Source organism: Periophthalmus magnuspinnatus, chromosome 23 (assembly GCF_009829125.3).
Source record: "Periophthalmus magnuspinnatus isolate fPerMag1 chromosome 23, fPerMag1.2.pri, whole genome shotgun sequence".
Taxonomy (NCBI): domain Eukaryota; kingdom Metazoa; phylum Chordata; class Actinopteri; order Gobiiformes; family Gobiidae; genus Periophthalmus; species Periophthalmus magnuspinnatus.
The window spans coordinates 13,515,568-13,533,660 of record NC_047148.1 but is presented as its reverse complement, the minus strand read 5'-3'; the positions used below and the strand labels follow the sequence as shown (position 1 = coordinate 13,533,660).

The 18,093-nt window shown below is 39.1% G+C and overlaps 3 protein-coding genes across 4 annotated transcripts; 2 read left to right on the top strand and 1 right to left on the bottom strand.

Moving 5' to 3' along the window:
* The first annotated feature begins 139 nt into the window (after positions 1-139).
* vezt (vezatin, adherens junctions transmembrane protein) lies at positions 140-7,992 on the top strand. 2 transcript variants are annotated; one of them, XM_033989565.2, is made up of 12 exons: positions 140-470; positions 1,095-1,226; positions 2,016-2,108; positions 2,352-2,536; positions 2,699-2,977; positions 3,376-3,522; positions 3,661-3,808; positions 5,258-5,610; positions 5,692-5,885; positions 5,974-6,080; positions 6,194-6,401; positions 6,591-7,992. In XM_033989565.2, exons 1-12 carry the CDS (start codon positions 435-437, stop codon positions 7,118-7,120), a joined length of 2,412 nt encoding a protein of 803 aa, XP_033845456.1. In that variant the 5' UTR covers positions 140-434; the 3' UTR covers positions 7,121-7,992. The 2 variants fall into 2 exon arrangements, with proteins under 2 accessions (XP_033845456.1, XP_033845455.1); XM_033989564.2 differs by having other exon boundaries at positions 276-470; positions 3,364-3,522; positions 6,591-7,654.
* Positions 7,993-8,530: 538 nt separating this feature from the next.
* Positions 8,531-12,228, top strand: LOC117391687 (methionine aminopeptidase 2-like). Its single transcript, XM_033989568.2, has 11 exons — positions 8,531-8,723; positions 9,248-9,346; positions 9,430-9,486; positions 9,584-9,686; positions 9,776-9,937; positions 10,038-10,219; positions 10,313-10,407; positions 10,481-10,577; positions 10,659-10,762; positions 10,836-10,951; positions 11,337-12,228. Exons 1-11 carry the CDS (start codon positions 8,573-8,575, stop codon positions 11,587-11,589), a joined length of 1,419 nt encoding a protein of 472 aa, XP_033845459.1. The 5' UTR covers positions 8,531-8,572; the 3' UTR covers positions 11,590-12,228.
* Positions 12,229-12,808: 580 nt separating this feature from the next.
* On the bottom strand, positions 12,809-16,682 carry usp44 (ubiquitin specific peptidase 44). Its single transcript, XM_033989566.2, has 6 exons — positions 16,345-16,682; positions 14,231-15,895; positions 13,862-14,060; positions 13,589-13,697; positions 13,269-13,507; positions 12,809-13,194 (listed from the first exon to the last, which is right to left on the bottom strand). The coding sequence occupies exons 2-6, from the start codon at positions 15,749-15,751 to the stop codon at positions 13,073-13,075; spliced, it is 2,190 nt and encodes a 729-aa protein (XP_033845457.1). The 5' UTR covers positions 15,752-15,895; positions 16,345-16,682; the 3' UTR covers positions 12,809-13,072.
* Positions 16,683-18,093: the final 1,411 nt, after the last annotated feature.

Sequence of the window (18,093 nt, the reverse complement as noted above, 5' to 3'; positions counted from 1 at the left end):
CGACGAGTATCTCATTTTATCATACGTCATATTATTTTTTTCCACGACAGATGAAGAAGAAAAATAATGCATGTTAAAAATATGTATTTTATTTTGAAGTTGCGCTTCTCCCACATCAACACTAGGGGTGCTCTATCACAGTGCTACGATCACAAAGCAGAATATTTCCAAAGCTACCAAATATTTCTAATTTGAGTTTGCATTATGTACGTTATGAAAAGACGAAGAAAGTAGGATAAATTGTCATCTTTTAAGTCTTATTTTATTCATTGTGTGTCGTGTAACGTGCGTGAACAAGCAGAGGAGACCGCTGGGAAATGTAGTTTTAGCACACAACTAGCAAATAGCTACAGGCTCAACTTCAACCTGAGTTCTCCGATATCCAGTAACAACTTCAGTTCAGAAAATGGGCTGTGTATAGATGGCTGGCAGCAATGACTGATGGATTTGATGAAGATGTTGTGTTTGAGGTATGTAGCTCGACCACGGTGTCACAAATTATAAACTGATAACTCGTATGTAGCTAATTGATCACCAGTTGTAAGCTAAATATAAAGCGTTACACAGTAAAATGTATGTTCATGTATTACTGTATAAGGATTGCTTTATTGCTCTTTAGTTGTTGTTTTTTTGTTGTTGTTGTTGCTATTTTTCGCTTTTAGCTTATGAGGCTCCATTCAGATCCACACGTATGGATATTTAAGGAGATTTTGTAGTCATGCGGGACGCTTAGCTGCTGTTTGTATTGTTTTTTCTAATTCATAATCACTGGGGCTGCAATTGCAACGGTTGTGAAGGGTGGTAGTGGGGTGGGTTTTATTACCCAAAAGACCAGTGATCTCTAACAGCAAACCTAAACCTTTTATTGAAATGTCTGGCTGCAGTGCGTGATGATATCAATACACCAGCAATGCAAGTGAGTAACTATATTGTTATTATTTATTTATTGCTTGTCTGCGTACTCAAACTGTGATCCAGTTACTACTTAAAAAGCAAGACAGCTGTGTTAAATGGGTCATGATCTGGTTCCATCTCTTTGCAGAGCCAACATATTTTACATTGTATTTAGTGCCTTGTTCTCGTTTATTTTGCAGAATTCACCATTATTTCAGTACCTACATGATCTGGGCCACACTGACTTTGAAGCATGTCCAATAGCATCCCGTGAAAAAGAATGCGTTGAACTGGAGGAAGACATTAGAGCTCTCAGTAAGGGAAAAAATGTGGTAAGTGTTTTGTTGTTCAAATGGCTTTTAGCAGTGAAGAATGAATTAGTAGAGTGGGATATTTCATTTTTTATGTGTTTAGTATTATATTTATTGTCTTTTCAGTACCTTTTTAATTCAGACTGGGGCTAGTGATGATGCACTTGCATGTATGCTGGGTTATTCAAGTTCATGTGTCATTTTCTAAGTCCTGCCTGTCTTTGTTCACAAACGTTCTGTAAATGTTATACTCTATTGTCCCAGTACACTTTTTTTTTTATAGCTGAGAAAAAGATTAGGAAGTGACATGAAAGATAACTATACCATGTTTCTGTAACCAAAACGTATCCTAAATAGACTATTAACTATAACAATTTTGGATAAAGCGTTAACATGTCGCAGGGTAACTCTTTGAAATGTAAATGGAGAATATTAAAAATAAAAGCTAAGTATTTACCCATATAATGCAATCTATTCTTTAAAAAATACATTGAAACAGGACACTATCCTAACTTTAGTAACTACAGCAGTTGAAGTAATTACAATGTTTGTGTTGAACACCAAGACTAGCATCAATACATGCCGACAGTCAGAATCAATAATCTGCAGGGCATAACCTAATCTTTTCACACATTCCACAAACACAAAGTGACCATTTGTTTGGACTTATTCAACAGATATTTATAATGTAAAACTATATCTTTAATTTTAATTATTCTATACATTTTGTATATAGTAGAGTTGGCATGGTTGACAACTGAAGTCAAACCTTAAAAGATTGTTAATTAATCCACTGTTTGTTTTTTACAGAAGGGGGGACCATTATGGAGACTGGCTGATGCCTTATGGCAATGGACCCCTTTTTACCAGGCTGTCAAAACCAGAAAGCTGCAACAACAGCTGGTATGTTCTAAATATGGTTAAAAATTATTTCTAGACCCGCACAAAGACCCGCAAATTTTATCCTCATTATGTCACAGTACATGGTGTAACAAAGACCCAGTTATTTAGTAGAGGCTCTCCAATAAACTATAACAGGGCAAATTGAAAGATGAATGGTGATTAAATTAGATTAGATTTTACTGTATAACATAAAACTGAGCTTGAAAATGTTCTGTATTGAAGGGTTATAATATGTTATAACAGGACACTGTCTTTGGCCAATATTCTGTGAGATGTATTTTGGACCAAGATGTGCTTCTGCAAGAGGATGTGGAGCTGATTGAGCTGTTGGACCCAAGCCTCCTCACCCTAGGATCATCACCATCGGCCTTTGACAGCCGAGCTAAGACCGTTCCCAGACCCGGCTTTATTTTCAAGCCTTCAATTTGGTAAAGGCTTTCATTTATACACAAAATTCTGAACACATGTACACTACTAAAATATACCTGTGAATATGTTATCTATATTCATGTTTGTATTTTTAATACATAATTAGTCTCAATATTTTTGTGCTTTAATAGACATGCTTGATTTTGTTATCCTTCCCATAGGGACTTGACGGGACTTGTTGGCCTCGCTGCAGTGCTTATCAGTGTGTGCTCTGATGGCCTGTGCTCACTAGCTGCAGTGTCATGGGGCCTGGCTCTGTTGACCTGGGTTGGTCTCAAAGGGACTGTCTTTTGGAGAGAGAGGGGCATGCAGAAAGATGTCTACCTGAGAACGACAGAGCTCCAGACACTAGTTCATAACAGCAAGACTTTAACTGGCCTGTCCCGCAAAGCTCTTCGACTGGTTCAAGAGACTGAAGTCATCTCCAGGGGTTTCACCCTGTAAGTATGGTTCAATTTTATGTTTGTCTGTTTGTTTTTTCTATAATAATACTTTTAGATGTATCATAGTATCATAATATAATACACCTTCCCTTGAGTTAGCTAACTATAATGCCTGTGAATTTATAGGCAATCCCTGTGTAACTATTATCACTAAAAATTAGGAAGTAGTAACTGAATTAATGATGTTGATTATCACATGTGGTCTATTGTGTTTTTCTATCACTGTTGTACAGCTTCATATTTACAGCTGTTACAGCTTCATTTTTATAGCTGTTTATTTTATTTTTTTTAGCTTGCTTTAGTCTATTTTGTAATAAAGTGTTGTGTGTTCTTCTTACTTCTTTGGGACATTTCCACAGTCATATCACATTTCACTTGTCAAGTTTACTCGACAGGGTGAGTGCAGCTAGCACATTTAGCAGGGCAGCGCCAGGAACAGCACCACGTGGGCAACAGCTGATTGGACTAAGGAAGACCTTGTACAGGGTTCTCCGCACAGCATTCAGGGCCTCACGTAGAGCTACCTGTCACATGCTCAAGGCATATCCTTTTAATAGAAAGAGTTACATGACAAAGTTAGTTTTTTTTACCATTTCACTAAATCATTATCTTGTATGTTCAAACAAGCATTAACTGGCAATTTATTTACACATTGTCACATGGCCTTAACCCCTCTGAACCTACCCACTGAACTCTGAAATTGACAATGTGACCAATTACGTATCTGCGGTTCCTCTGAAGGAGCTTGGACTGGGATTGGGACTCGAGCACTTGGGTGATGAACAGGCCCAGGAGCTGACTGATGACTATAGCCTTCCTGCCCTTAAGGTAAATTAGTATTAAGTGGAGAAGAAAACAGACTACCTGATCTGTGCTACACTGTGTAACTCTTTGTATGTGTGGCATGATGAACATAATTTGGATAGGAAAAATAGATGATACTATATGTATGCGAAATGTCCATTTGGTTGTGTAAACACCAAGTTAAGATTGGCCAGTCTTAACCATGCTAAGAGTGTCTGTGTAATCCCTCCGTTCCTTAGTAAAAGAAAAATTCAAATCCGTCAACTGGACAAGCATCTTCAGTTCTGGTTTGATTGCTGGTGGACACTGCCTTATATCTATCTCACACCTATTGTTTACAATTTCTGTTTGTTGGCTAGGTCTTTTGAGCCTTTAAAAGATCAAAGAGAGCAAAAAAAACTGGACAACAGAGAATCGGAACCTAGAAGAAAAGGTGTAACCATTCCTTACACAAGTGGTGTGTCTGAAAAGCTTCAGAGGATTTTCATACAGTATAAAATTCCAGTCTATTTGAAACCTACAACCACTTTAAGACAAAGCAATGTGGCCTACTCCAGTCAGTGTAGTGAAGACCATTGAGAATCTTTGGAATGTGTTAGAGAAGGCTTTGTGCAGCGGGCAGACTCTACCATCATCAATGCAAGATCTTGGTGAAAGTGAATGCAACACTGGATGGAATCCAAATCTTGTGACATTGCAGAAGCTTATCAAAAAAATGCCACAGCGAATGCGTGCCGTAATCAAAGTTAAAGGCAGTCCAACGAAGTATGTGACCTTTTTTTGTTTTTGGTGATGAATTTTTTTTTTGGCCAGGCAGTGTATATTGGAGAAACTAAACAGCCACTGTATGAGAGAATGTGCCAATACTGTCGCAAGAGCAGTTTGGGACTCCAATCTTCCGCACACCTCTTTTTCAAAGCCACTAACCACTCCTTTGAAAATAGTGAGGTACAGATCTTAGCCAAAAAAAATAAATGGTTTGAGAGGAGAGATAAAGCGGCAGTTTTTGTTAGGAAAGACAATCCTTCTTTGAACAGGAATGTGGCGCTTAGACATTATCTATCATTTACAACTTCATCCTCAGACCTAAATCTAAATGAGGAAAACAGTAGTGCTAGCCAGTATGCTAACAGGTGTGAGAGCTCCCATTAGGGGCCTGAAAGATTATGCTAAATATGACTCAGTCACAGTTCACACAGTGTAGCTCAGTAGACCTAGCCAACAAAGAGAAAGTATAAGTGTTAGCTTCAGTGGCAGTGTCCACCAGCAATCTGACCAGAACTGAAGAAGCGGCAAAACATCTTCACCCAAACTACTTTTTCTCTAGTTTACAGCACGATAAAAGAAAACTTCAAACCTAAGGTTGTTTTCACACATGCTAGTGCTTTCTGTGGACTGACCCCAGTGCACACTAGATTTAATTCTGTTTATTTTTGGGTTGCTCTTGTTCACAAGTACCTTTCTTTCCTGCAGATTCTTTTCCAGTTGTGGCTGGGACAAAGTTCTGAATGTTTTCGCCGTCTTGCCCTCCTCTTGTCACCTCAACATGTGGAGGAGCTTGTAGAAAATGTACCAAAAGAAGAAACTGTTCCTTTGTCACCACTTTATCAGACAATTTCTGTAGTGACTGAGCCACTCCACAATACACTGGCCAAGTGTCTCAGTGACATGCAACGCAGCTATGATTTCCATCGCCATTTTGAAACACAGACCAAGGAGGGTATATCTCACAGGGCGGGAAGGGCCAAAGAAAAATGTAGAGATCTCAACACTTTGCATACATCCATTCGAAGTCTGCAACTGCATCTCAAGACACTGCTTAGCGAGTGAGACACTTTCAAAATTCTAAAGTTTGAAACCTTTCCTTACAGTTTTATTTGAGGTAATCCTTATGTTTGTTTTATCAGGATGATTATTCTGGAAGATGATCTAGAAAAAATGATGGTTTCTGAAGAGCCCACAGAGATGCCATTTGAAGGCTACCAGGACCTGAGTGATCGGCTTCACCAGCTCCAGCCACATATGCAGGCAAGCACAGGCTGCTGGGAGGACACCATTGGACAAGTGGATCGCATGCTGAAAAGGGCCAACATCAGTTCAGGTAAGAATTTTATGTTAAATTTTAAAACGGGAAAACTTGCCATAGCTCAGCAGCAGCACCTTTTTGAGTTTAGTGCTATTGTTTTCAGGAGATCCTAAAGATGCAAAACAATGCTGTCCACCTACTTATGACATCTCAGATCTTCCTCAATCCTATCCTATAATCCTTGATAAAGACCCTGTGCCAGAAGAGATGGTGAGACTATCTTGTTTCTAACTAGATCATCCTCATTTATTATGTTTAGATTTGGCTCATGATCCATATACATTTGTGTTTTAAATTCATAAATTTTCTCTCTTTTTGAATAGGAATTGGAGGCATATGTCTCTGACTCAGATGCAGATAGTGAAGGGAGGGGATCCTGGTGTGATATGTTGTCACCAGAGGAGCGTGATCGTCAACGGAGAGAAAGAGAGGAGTCACGTCGTGTCCTGTCAGAGCTCAAATCTGTACTTTGCTTCCGTGCTTCAGAGGGGGAGAGGATGAAGAGGAAACAGCTGCTGTTCAGTGATCAAGGTGCTTGTTGATACATGACTAATGGCTTTTTAATTTCTTCCCATTATGTTTTAAAAATATGTAGTAACTGTCCAAAATTCAAATGTATGAAGCTTTGTTTAATGATAGCATAACATGTTGTTGAAGTATTAGATTTGTTATTCAAACCAATAGAGATTTTTAATGTTATTTTTACAAATATTCTTGCAGCTGCTGAGCCACTTACATCCAACAGTGAAACTTCTGACTCTACTGCCTCGACTCCAAAACCTACACTGACCTTAATTTCAGTGGAGCCTGGCAGAGAAGAAGGAAAGCATTTATCAGAGTACAGCACAGGAAATAAAGAGGAAGGAAAAGAAGGCACTGTGGGACCGGACCCTTCAGAGACATCAGTGATGGAGTTCAGTTGTGGTTTAGAACCAGAGGAAGAGCAGACAGGACAAGGTTTGATATCCAAAAGAGGAGGAGAAGGAGCATCTGAGCATCACCAATATGATGGGATCCCAGTGGAGGAGGCTGAGCTAAATAGTTTAGGCAACTTTATTAAAGATAACGTACCAGCTGTTTCCGTAATGGACCGACTGACTGAGATCCACGGCTCACAGGCTCTAAGCTTTAGCTCAGCCTTGGCTTCACAAGTTGCTGCACGGTCACGTTCAATAATGACAATGGAAGAGCAGACCTTTGGAGATGATGATGATCATAATGATTATGATGATGATGAAGAGGCTGACTAAACTATGAAATTTCATTTAAAGTATGTCAAACTAAGACAATGATTGTATTTATGTTAGATTGTCACAAATAAGATAATCTATATCTTGTCTCTAAAATCTGTGTCTTGCAAATACCTGTCCAAAAACAACAATACAGCCCATGACAGTTATGACACAACTCAGGTATTATAACCACTAAAACCATATTACTAGAAAGCAAAATAGATGTGCATTTTCACGACAATCGACGATAATAAAGAAGCATGGATTCTGCAGAAGAGCTTCTTGGTGGATTTTATGAATGTCTTGTCAGTTTGTTTAATGCAGTTGAGATTGCCAATAGAGGTAAAATAATGTAATCCAAAGTCATATAAAAAGAGACAAAGAGTACTATTTTATGTTGTATTGCTTTTGCCTATGCAGTTACAGTTCGTTATTGCTTTCATGAAAGAATGTTTTAAAAAGCTTAACCTTGAAACTTCATCTCAGCTGTAGATAAGGATCCCAAACAACTGTATATTTTGGTTAACTCTAGTAAACAGTTTTTGACATCATATTTACCCAGTGACTTGATATTTCATCTAATCTTTACTTCCCCTAAAATGATTGAGTTGGAAAAACTGAGATTTCCTGGCTAATACTACTATGTGTGTGTGACAGAAACTACAGAAACGTTTCAAAGTATGTTACATTCAGGAGAAGAAACCAGTTTGGTAGGTTACATGATACTTCCACAGGGATACTGTTTATGAACCCACCCTTGAACATACAAGGCTCTTACCTTGGTTGACACAGGATCCGTATTATTCTGTAAAATGTATTTTATTTGTTCAGGCACCAGATGGCACCACTACATTGTGAACAGACTTTCTGGTTCGCTAAGTAAAACTTTACACTGAAAAAAGAACACATTAAAAAACAAAATGAAACTATTATTTTAGAGACTCATGTTAAATGTGCACTATTAAGTATTCGCTACCTGCTTTTGCTCATGGAGATGATGTCTGCTGCCTGAATTTTTCACACAATGAAAAATTCACACAATATAATCTGTCTCACTCACTTCACTTTCTCAGTTTAGCTATGTCTGTAAAGTAATACATGTTTTTCAGGGTACCATTTAGCAATAAAAAAAAACAGTAGCTGAACAAATGTAAATAAGATGAGTAAGGTTAGTGTGACATTGTGGAATATCCCAAGCAATAGGCTACACATGCAACATCTATATGATGAAGTGTAGCAGCTGGATTCACCACCCCCACCACAAAAGTTACATAGCGCGCCTTTTATGTTTGTTTAAGACCAAAGTGGATCCTAATCAATAACTACAATATAAGACAAATGAATAAATGATAATCGCTATATAATTCAAACTAAACAATTTCAGGTCTACTGTGCAGTGTTGGCTTTGCGCGTCGCCGCTCTGCACAGAATTCCCACAATCCTTTGTGCTTCCTTTTCCTGCTTGTAATCATGGCGGCTGTGGTAGCGGAGCGTGCTGCGGATCTGAAAGAAGTCCCAAATCGGGAGCTAAATGGTCAAGCGGAGGAGAAAGAAGATGCCGACCCCGTTGAGGAGACTGTCAAGAAGAAGAAGAAAAAAAAGAAGAAAAAGGGAACAACAGGTTTGCTGACAAACCTCGAAACGTAACATGCTAGTTGTGCTAATGCTGCTAATGTAACTTCATGCGGACGCTGAGAGTCGGCCAGTAGAAACCAAGCATGTTGACTTTGTTGGTTTAAAATAAAGCCTGCCTTTGCATAGTAATGATTTGAATTCAACTCAAAATTGTATTAGTATATATAATCACTAGGGTTTGGATGCTAAAACACGTTTATAGCTAACGTTACATCTTTTGGTCAGCTTAGGAACACTATATTTTGACAGCAGTGCTCACGGTCCATTATCCATTTTAGGCATTTAAATGAAGTTACACAAACTAACCTTGTGAAATCATAGTTGCTTTTCACTGACTGACGTATAATAAACTATAAAATGTAATCAGTTGAGTAGATTCATCTTGCATATATTAGTAGCAGTTGTGTTGTGATTTCTGGCAATGGATTGTCAATCCTGTTTGTAGTAATTGTATTTATGAATTAAAATTTGAAGCGGCAAGATTTTAAAGAAAACACATTTCACGTTCAGGTACTGAGACAGATGGCCAGGATGCAGTTACAGAAGTGACCAAGCAACTTGAAAAACATGCCATTGAAGACAAAGACAAAGACGAGGATGGTGAAGAAGGTATTTGCAATAGTCAAACAATTTGAATTCAGATATTTCATTGTGTATATTTTCAGTGTAAACCATGTGCTTCTCACTAAAAGATGCTGATGAAGATACTTCAGGGAAGAAGAAAAAAAAGAAAAAGAAGAAGAAAGGACGTATGTCAATTTTGTTTTTGCAGTGTGATACAGGAATAACTTTGTTCGAGAAGGTTGGCAAAATAAATGTTCTAATTAATTGTGTTTTTAATTTTAGCCAAAGCACAAACTGATCCACCATCTGTGCCAATTTGTGAGCTATATCCAAATGGAGCATACCCAATTGGACAACTGTGTGACTATCCAGTATCACAAGACGGGTAAGGTGTATGATAATCTTTATTTTTTTTACTTCTTAGATTAAAATAACCCTCAGTACCTACTTACATACCAACTGTATTTTCTGCAGTCGCAGTGCTGTTTGGCGTATGACCAATGAGGAGAGGAAGGTCCTGGATCAAGCCAATGATGAGATGTGGAATGATTTCAGACAAGCTGCTGAGGCCCACAGACAGGTCCGACAGCATGTGCGTGGTTTTATTAAACCTGGCTTGACTATGATTGAAATCTGGTAAGTCAACTCATATATATATATATATATATATATATTTTGAAGCAATACTTGTGGATTTTCAATGTGTGGTTTTACAAACTCTAACACTATAATACAGTGAACGGCTAGAGGAATGTTCTCGCAAACTGATTAAGGAAAATGGGCTAAATGCCGGTCTAGCTTTCCCAACTGGCTGCTCCCTCAATCATTGTGCTGCCCACTACACCCCCAATGCTGGAGACACGACTGTGCTTCAGTATGATGATGTCTGCAAAATTGACTTTGGCACTCACATCAATGGTATTTTACACCTTTTGAAAAATAATCTCTGCCTTTTTTATTTGAATGTGGTGTTACTTTAGAATTGCCCCTAAAAGTGTCATCTTGTTGTAGGGAGAATTATTGACTGTGCATTTACTGTCACTTTTAACCCGAGATATGACAAACTATTGGAGGCTGTAAAAGATGCCACAAATACTGGGATTAAGGTAACTTTTTTTTTTTTCTCGTGTAGAGGTTTGTGTTGCTTTCTAAATACTTACTTTGATATAAATAATGCAGAATGCTGGAATTGATGTACGTCTATGTGATGTCGGAGAGGCAATTCAAGAAGTTATGGAGTCCTATGAAGTAGAACTAGATGGCAAAACATACCAAGGTAATGCAGCAGTAATACATCAACATTGCAGTCATGTGTTTATTAAAGGAATCATTTAAATGCCCCTCATTTACATTTTAGTAAAACCTATTCGAAATCTGAATGGCCATTCAATTGGCCAGTACAGAATACATGCTGGTAAGACTGTGCCCATTGTCAAAGGAGGGGAGGCAACAAGAATGGAGGTGAGTCGGTCATTTTTAAGGTGACTCACATTGATGTCCTGCATACTGTAAAAAATGTGATATATTCTCACAGGAGGGAGAAGTCTATGCCATTGAAACATTTGGCAGCACTGGGAAGGGCGTGGTTCACGATGACATGGAGTGCTCTCATTATATGAAAAACTTTGATGTTGGTCATGTTCCCATCAGGTAATTATGACATAATCTTGTGAGTTATAGGTGGGGTACTTGATTTTCAATCTGCAAAAGGAGAAAGTTTATTAAATCTAACAAGTTCCTAGTGCTCACAAACCCTTTGGCACATTTTTAAAATTCAGATGCATTAATTTTTAGGCGCATGCCTGGCTCCAAAACAGTTTTTGTAGGGCAAAGTGAAACTGATGCAGACTGTCAAGAATGCAGTTGGCACTTCTTCGGCTCTTTTACAATTCTTTGTTAACAAATTTCTGCTTTTACAACTTCCTTTTTGAGAAAACACAAAATTTACTTTAAAAAAAAATCAGGCACCCCAACTTTAGGCACACTTGAGAGCACTTATAATTATTTTAACAATATATTTTGTCTGTTTCTCTAGATTGCCAAGAGCGAAGCACCTGTTAAATGTAATTAATGAAAACTTTGGCACTCTAGCATTTTGCCGCCGTTGGCTTGACCGCCTGGGTGAAAGCAAATATCTTATGGCTCTGAAAAACCTGTGTGACCTGGGAATTGTGGACCCTTACCCTCCACTTTGTGACAGCAAAGGCTGTTACACTGCTCAGTTTGAACACACCATTCTGCTCCGGCCCACCTGTAAAGAGGTGGTGAGCCGTGGAGACGACTACTGAGTCCACTTTCAACAGTCACTACCCCACCTGCTCACACATCACCTGCAGTCAACCAGTCAGTGGGAGTGGCAAAGTAAGCCATGTGGTGTTACCTCAACAGAGGGGTGGTCTGGTTCTCGGACTGGTGTCAAAGTTGTCTTTAAAATAATAGAAAATGACAAGCTTGTTCTTTATATGAGGAATTGTGGAAATTTCAGAGCAATGTCTTGCAAATTATACAAAATATACCTTTAACTGTTTAACAGTTAAAATATTTCTTTTGCTGCTGCATTGGTGCATTCTAGTATTCAAACTCAAGGTGAGCATGGGGGGAGGGGACACCTTTACCAGTTTTCTTTTAGCTTTGATGTCACCACTTGGAGTCCTCAGTGCTTGGTGCTCAAGTTCTATTAAGCACCTTTGTACTGATGGGGTTCAATAGTGGTCAGACTAATCCATGGCCAGATGAAGTTGCAAACTTGGAGAATTGAGATTGTTGCTGAAAATAAATTTTCCTACATCACATATTTGCATATGGATGTGTGGCTTTTATTGCTACGTGGATAAACTGCACTCTGGTCCTCACTTTCTTTGATATTTGTAAAATATCTTTGAAATGACTTGCCACTATTTCTTCAAAATAAATACTTCATTAACAAATTCTGGTCTTTGTTTTAAAAAAAAATAACAGTATGCAGTTTTAAAAAAAAATGAAAAAATACTTTCATTTATTGAGGTAATTTCTATAGAAATTGAGGTATGAATTTGCATAGTACAAGTTCCAAAGTTACAAAAACTCAATTGATAGAAAAGTGTGCTTTGAATTACTTTCATTGACAGAAAAGAACATGCATGTATGAAAGGGACTGCCATAAAGCAGAATCCATTTGCACCAAAATATAGCTTTAGTCAAAAAAGGGCACTTTTAAAGTTGATCATTATTAATAAAATTCTCATTCTTTAGAAGAGAATAGGTAATGGGATACATTTTCTCTTATCTAATTGATGGGATCAGATATTTCTTCACAGATTATTCAAAAGAAGGTTCAGCTTAGCCATCATGAAAGTATGCGCCTTAAAAACAGGTCACAGTAATTATGAACATTTTACAACCCTCCATCTGGCAGTGTTTTCTTTGTAAAAGACCAAATGAGTTTAGGGTCAACACGACATCCGCCACATTAGGCATACCCAAATACATTAGTTGACGTTTTTGTATGAGACAGTTATACAAGTATATCTTTGCTGACATTCTCTTTATAAAATTAAACTGTACAAAATCAAATTTCAATTAAAAAAATACCTACATATAAACACAATATACAATACTCAAAAATCAGAACTGTATACAAAAAGGAGTCCTTTTTCTCCCTTTACTAATGTAAAAATATAGTTAAAACCTCGCCTTAATTCATAAAATGCCCATAGGAATAAGGACACCTGTGGCTGCTGTCTAGATACCGTCTTTCGGAGGTGTCCAGTTTGGTGGAGGGTTGGGACGGTGCTACAGTGGCCGGTCCTTGTCCTGAGTTACTCTTGTGTAGAAGAGGATGTAAGCTTGTGCTCGACACACCTCCTCCACAGAACACACATTCAGCTTTGAATCATTACAGTGAACCCAAAAAGCTGGAAAAACAAAAATTATTTAGTACACAATTACATTCTCATTTTTAAACATGTTCTATGCCGTGAGCTCTTACCCCCCTCTGTGTTGTAGCAGTATGATGTGTAATGGCCAGACCCAAACCCTTTCCCATGATGCATCACTACAGCAGACAATTCATAGAAGTGCTTCGGATGCAACGAGCTGGGATTGCCGTTAGTGGAGTAGGGTGAGACTTTAGGAGAGGCCTCAAGGCTGCAATACGGCTCCATATTAAGAAGCTGGTCAAAACTGACATGTACTCCAATCTTCTCCCTGTTGTTTCGTCCAGACCACCTGAACATAGTTGGAAAAGCCAGTATAGGTCAATACAAATATGAAGGAAATTAAGTTCTTCATTGTCAACTAGTTTCGCACCTAAAACGTTTGAGATGAAGCCGTAGGACCTGGGGCAATTTGTGCACCATAAGTTGTTTTTGTGCTTCTGTCAGGAGAACTGGTTTGGAGGAGTTACGACGTCGTGCAGCTGCAAAACAGGATCATATTTAAAGCTAAATTTCAGTTATAAATATGATTAGTACATTTAGTAACTGCAGGTCTCAAACACAAACAATGTGTAAAAATGTCATTATGCCAAGCAGTGTGATTGCATAAACTAGCAACTGTATCAGTGAAAGCTAATTGACTTACAGTTGCACTGGTCACAAGCATAAATGCTTCCCTCTAGGGCCTCAGTCTCTGTAAACTTGGCCAACATTTCTGTCAAATGGCAGGACGCCTGTGCTGCAGACTCTTTACTGTTGCTGTGATAGCGCTCAGGAAACTCCAGAGATAGGTCCCAAAATGGTTCCACAGTATTGGATCGATTTTCACAGGCTCGGCATGTCACCTACAGAAATATTTAACTGCGTCGTTAGAATCAACATTGAAAATAAATCACATATCTATTTTGAATTTAGTAATAGTATAGAATATTTATTAGTTTACACCGGGTAATCACAAATTGGTACAATTGTTTTTTTTTTAAACCAGGCATTAAACTCAGAAATGGAGTCTTACCTGACTAAGGAGCTGGCCATGAAAGATGGTATTGACCACATCCAGCACTTGTTTGATGAGGCGTTTCTGTGGCTGTGGGACACCCCCAGAGTTTGTATTGTTGCTAGCACTGTCCAGCTCATGCTGCACCTTGTCCAGCAGTTCACACAAAAACTCCTGAGCATCCTGCTGAGCATAGCCCCTGAACGCAGGGATCAGCTGCCACACTGAATGGAGCATTGCAAAGGGTGAAACCAGCGCCCACTTCCCCGACCACATTACCTGGAACAAAGTGTGCAGTTGATGACAGAGGGAGATGTGCTTCGAGCTTGGCTCTTTTGGCTGTATAAGCTCCATGTTCCGGCCTCGTGAGGACCCACCACTCAACCCTGGACCAGAGCCTGAACTGGCCAGAGGTCCCTTCTTTTGGGAAAAGGGTGAGTGCGGTGAAGCCTTTCCTGCAGCAGTTGCAAGAAGTTCCAGTGCTTGTGTTAGATCCAGGCGCAAAAAGCACTCCCTGAAAATATGCAGGTGGCTGAGCACTTGCAAAATGGAGTTCATGTAACAAGTATTGCCCAAATTTCTCAGCCCTGTCACACCTGGCGTGACTGTGGGCCGCCGTTTTAATGGGGAGCCACTCTGTTTGGTACTCTGCTTTTTACTCTGCTTGCGGCATGCAGGCGGTTGTGGGGTATGAGTTGTGGACGTTCTGGCTTTAGATTTGGTTGAAGAGAGGTTTCTGGTTTTGAGAATTTGCTGGACCTTTTGTGCCTTTTTAACTTTCTTTGTAGTTGGAGCAGCAGGCCTTCGAGTTTGTGACTTGGGTGTAGAAGGTTTAACAAGTTTGGTTGTGGGAGGTGTCATTATTGCTGCATCCACAAGTCTTTTGCTTTTTCGCCGCAAGCGCTGACTTTTTCTGAGAGGGGCATTGTCCAGTTCTTTCTGCATCTGCCTTTTTTGTGCTCTCCTTCGCTCCCTGACCTCTGCTTTTTGCGCCTCATCTTCCCTCTTTCTTTCCTCCTCCTCTCTCTTTTTTCCACATTCAGTAAGTCCAAACCAAAATCTGAAAATGCGTCCCATAAGAGATCTTCGTCGATGCCATAAGGCAGTGAACATCCGGTCCTCATCTCTTAACTGTAGCTCCTGGGCAACAAATGACAAAAGGCTTTCAGGGACAGCAGTGGCAGAGCGAAGGGTACGACCACTGCGGGTAGTAACTTCATAGTGCTGGCTCTGAATTGCACTAAGTGTACTCCGAAGTAGCTTTAGGTCTCCTGTGTTGTTATCATTCAGGACATAATCATCACACAAGTAACAAAAAACATATAGTTCATTGACCTCCATTGCCAATGGGTGGCGGTGCAGTTGGAAGTGCTGCAGAGCATGTTCCTCAATGTATCGCCCACATGCCACATGAGCACAGCCGAGACAGGCCCATACGGACTCTGTGGTGTTGCAGTCCACACAGTGCCATTTTTGGGGGTTGAGGATGGAGTGGTCTGGGGCGAGCCGCAGCCGCCCCACATGCTTACACCTGTCCATTACACTCCTGCTGAGCAACCGAAGAATGGCTGTCACTCAAATGTCTGTGTATGGATATTGTTTTCCACAGCTTATAACAAGCTCATATCACCATTGTAACCATGGCTTGCTGAGAAATCGGATCATTCCCGGACATGGTAATGTCTGAAAATATAAAACAATTTTGGATTAACATAGGAAAATATTAAGACACTGACATACAACAACAAGCAATGTATTTGGTATAGTCCATCTATATACACAAGGTGTTGTGCGATTCACTACCCGCATTTATGATTACTTTGACTCGTGACCAAAAGAAACTTATTTAGATCATACGTGGAGAATCAGTGCATTACTGAAGAAAGTAGCTAAGTTAACCAATTAACGCAAGGAAAGTATTAACCAACGTTACGTACTGAATGGCAAAAGTTTCGTCGTTGCTTGAGCGTGCATTGACTGGAGGAAATAGCTAGTGGAAATCAAAACAACTACAATACCCAGAAAAAAACTAGTTAACTGTTAGTAGCTCTCTTATGATAGTTTGTATAATAAATGCCGTATGCCCCAGTTAACAAAGCGAAGCAAACAAACACTGGTAAAACATTTCTTGCCTTTTTAGTCGTATGTGGGGAGAAGATCGCCGACTGTCCTTGCCTTGCCATCGTTCATGTGTGTGCTTAGAGATTATAGAGCTATAGCTAACAGTAGCCTAGCATGCTAGGTAGCGATAGGTTAATCTTAAATTCATTCCTTGGCCCTTGGTAAACCTATCGTCTAGTGTTTAATTTATAGCAGTGTTGCTGGGTTTTAATTATGAGCGAAAGTAACACTCAACAGCTAGCTCTGCATTAAACTATAGCGCTTGTTTGTAGCAAATATTGTACCTTGCCTTTCACGGCAGTAACTCTTCTATTTCTAAAATCATATCCGCCATCTTGTCAGTCAGTGTCGCGTGCTTGGATGTGTTATCGCGATCACTCCAGGCCAGGGTATGGTGACTGTGAAACCATGGATTTATTTTTAAAATCTATAAATGAAACCCATGGGGTAAAACAATGGAAGAGCACGGCTAAAACAAATCTGTCAGTAGTTATATCGAGGCTTCTTTGGGGTATAATGATGTACTTTCAATTCCTTAACTGCTAAACTTTCAAATGTGTGTTTTAAAGCTTCATGTGGCTAAAGGTTGTAGTGAAGTGATACTGAAAAACTTGATAGGTAGGTGCAAACAATATGTAAAGATAGCTATTGAAGATTATAATTCACTGCCTAAATAAGGATACGTAAAGGCTGTAGTCGATTTTTTTCTTAAGCTATTTAATTTAGCTTATTAGATTTGCGTTTTATGTGTTAATAAAATTCTTCTCGGTGCGCCCCCACCTGACTGACCGCAGAGTCTGCAGCATCCAGTAGGCATTGGTTTGCAGCTTCAGCTTTACTCACAAAAAATCTAGCGTGCTACCGCTAAGGGTCAATGTTGCGCAAGTTCAAGTAACGGGTTAGTTAAGCAAATGGACAAACATGGGTAAAAACAAGGATCTATCAGGTCTGTTGCAATGGGTGCAAAGGAGTGATCGTTTTGTAGGCAGTTGTCTTTTCTCCAAACATGAAATAGCCTGGTTTACGGTAATTTCCCATCAGAATTTTACTTTTTTTTTTTTTTAGAATTGGGCAAATAGCCTCAAGGTTGTTAATTTTATGTATCCAGGTGGTGAGTAGAGTAACCTATCCAAGAATTGTAGGCCTACTCATATAGATAGGCATTTAAGAATAAACCTGTCTTTCTGTCTCTCAAACTGAGGTACATGAATGATGTAGCAATTGTGCCTGGTGGTGGTTGTCCATAGTGTTTGCTTCTAATCAATGCTATTTACATTTTTGTTCTTCTCTATTGAAGCAATGATGCAGTCCTTTTTAGAGGACTTCCTGTTGAGTAGTTTATATATTATAGACCTGGATTAGAAGGCAAAAATGTTTTCTTAGTCGATAGTTATATAGAATAGAACATATGCTGCTGAACATATGCTGCTGGCGCTTAAGATCATGTTATGGATGGAGAATATATAAGCAACTGTAAAAATGTCAACAAAATGGGAAAATAAGGAGTTTAGAGTTATGCTATGTATAGTCTACATCAGTAGGTTTACACTGCATATTTATCATGTTGGTACTGTATCACAGCAGGGTCAGGTTTCTGCCTTTAGGTTTTATCAACCCCTTTCTAACAGCAATCACACTCAGTTATACTGTGGAGTGAGGTTTCTTGCTGAAGGACACAATGAGTATTGAATCAGCAATTGATGGAACAACTTATATTTATTTTATTCTAATTATTTCATTATTTAAAGGATTCACAGGGC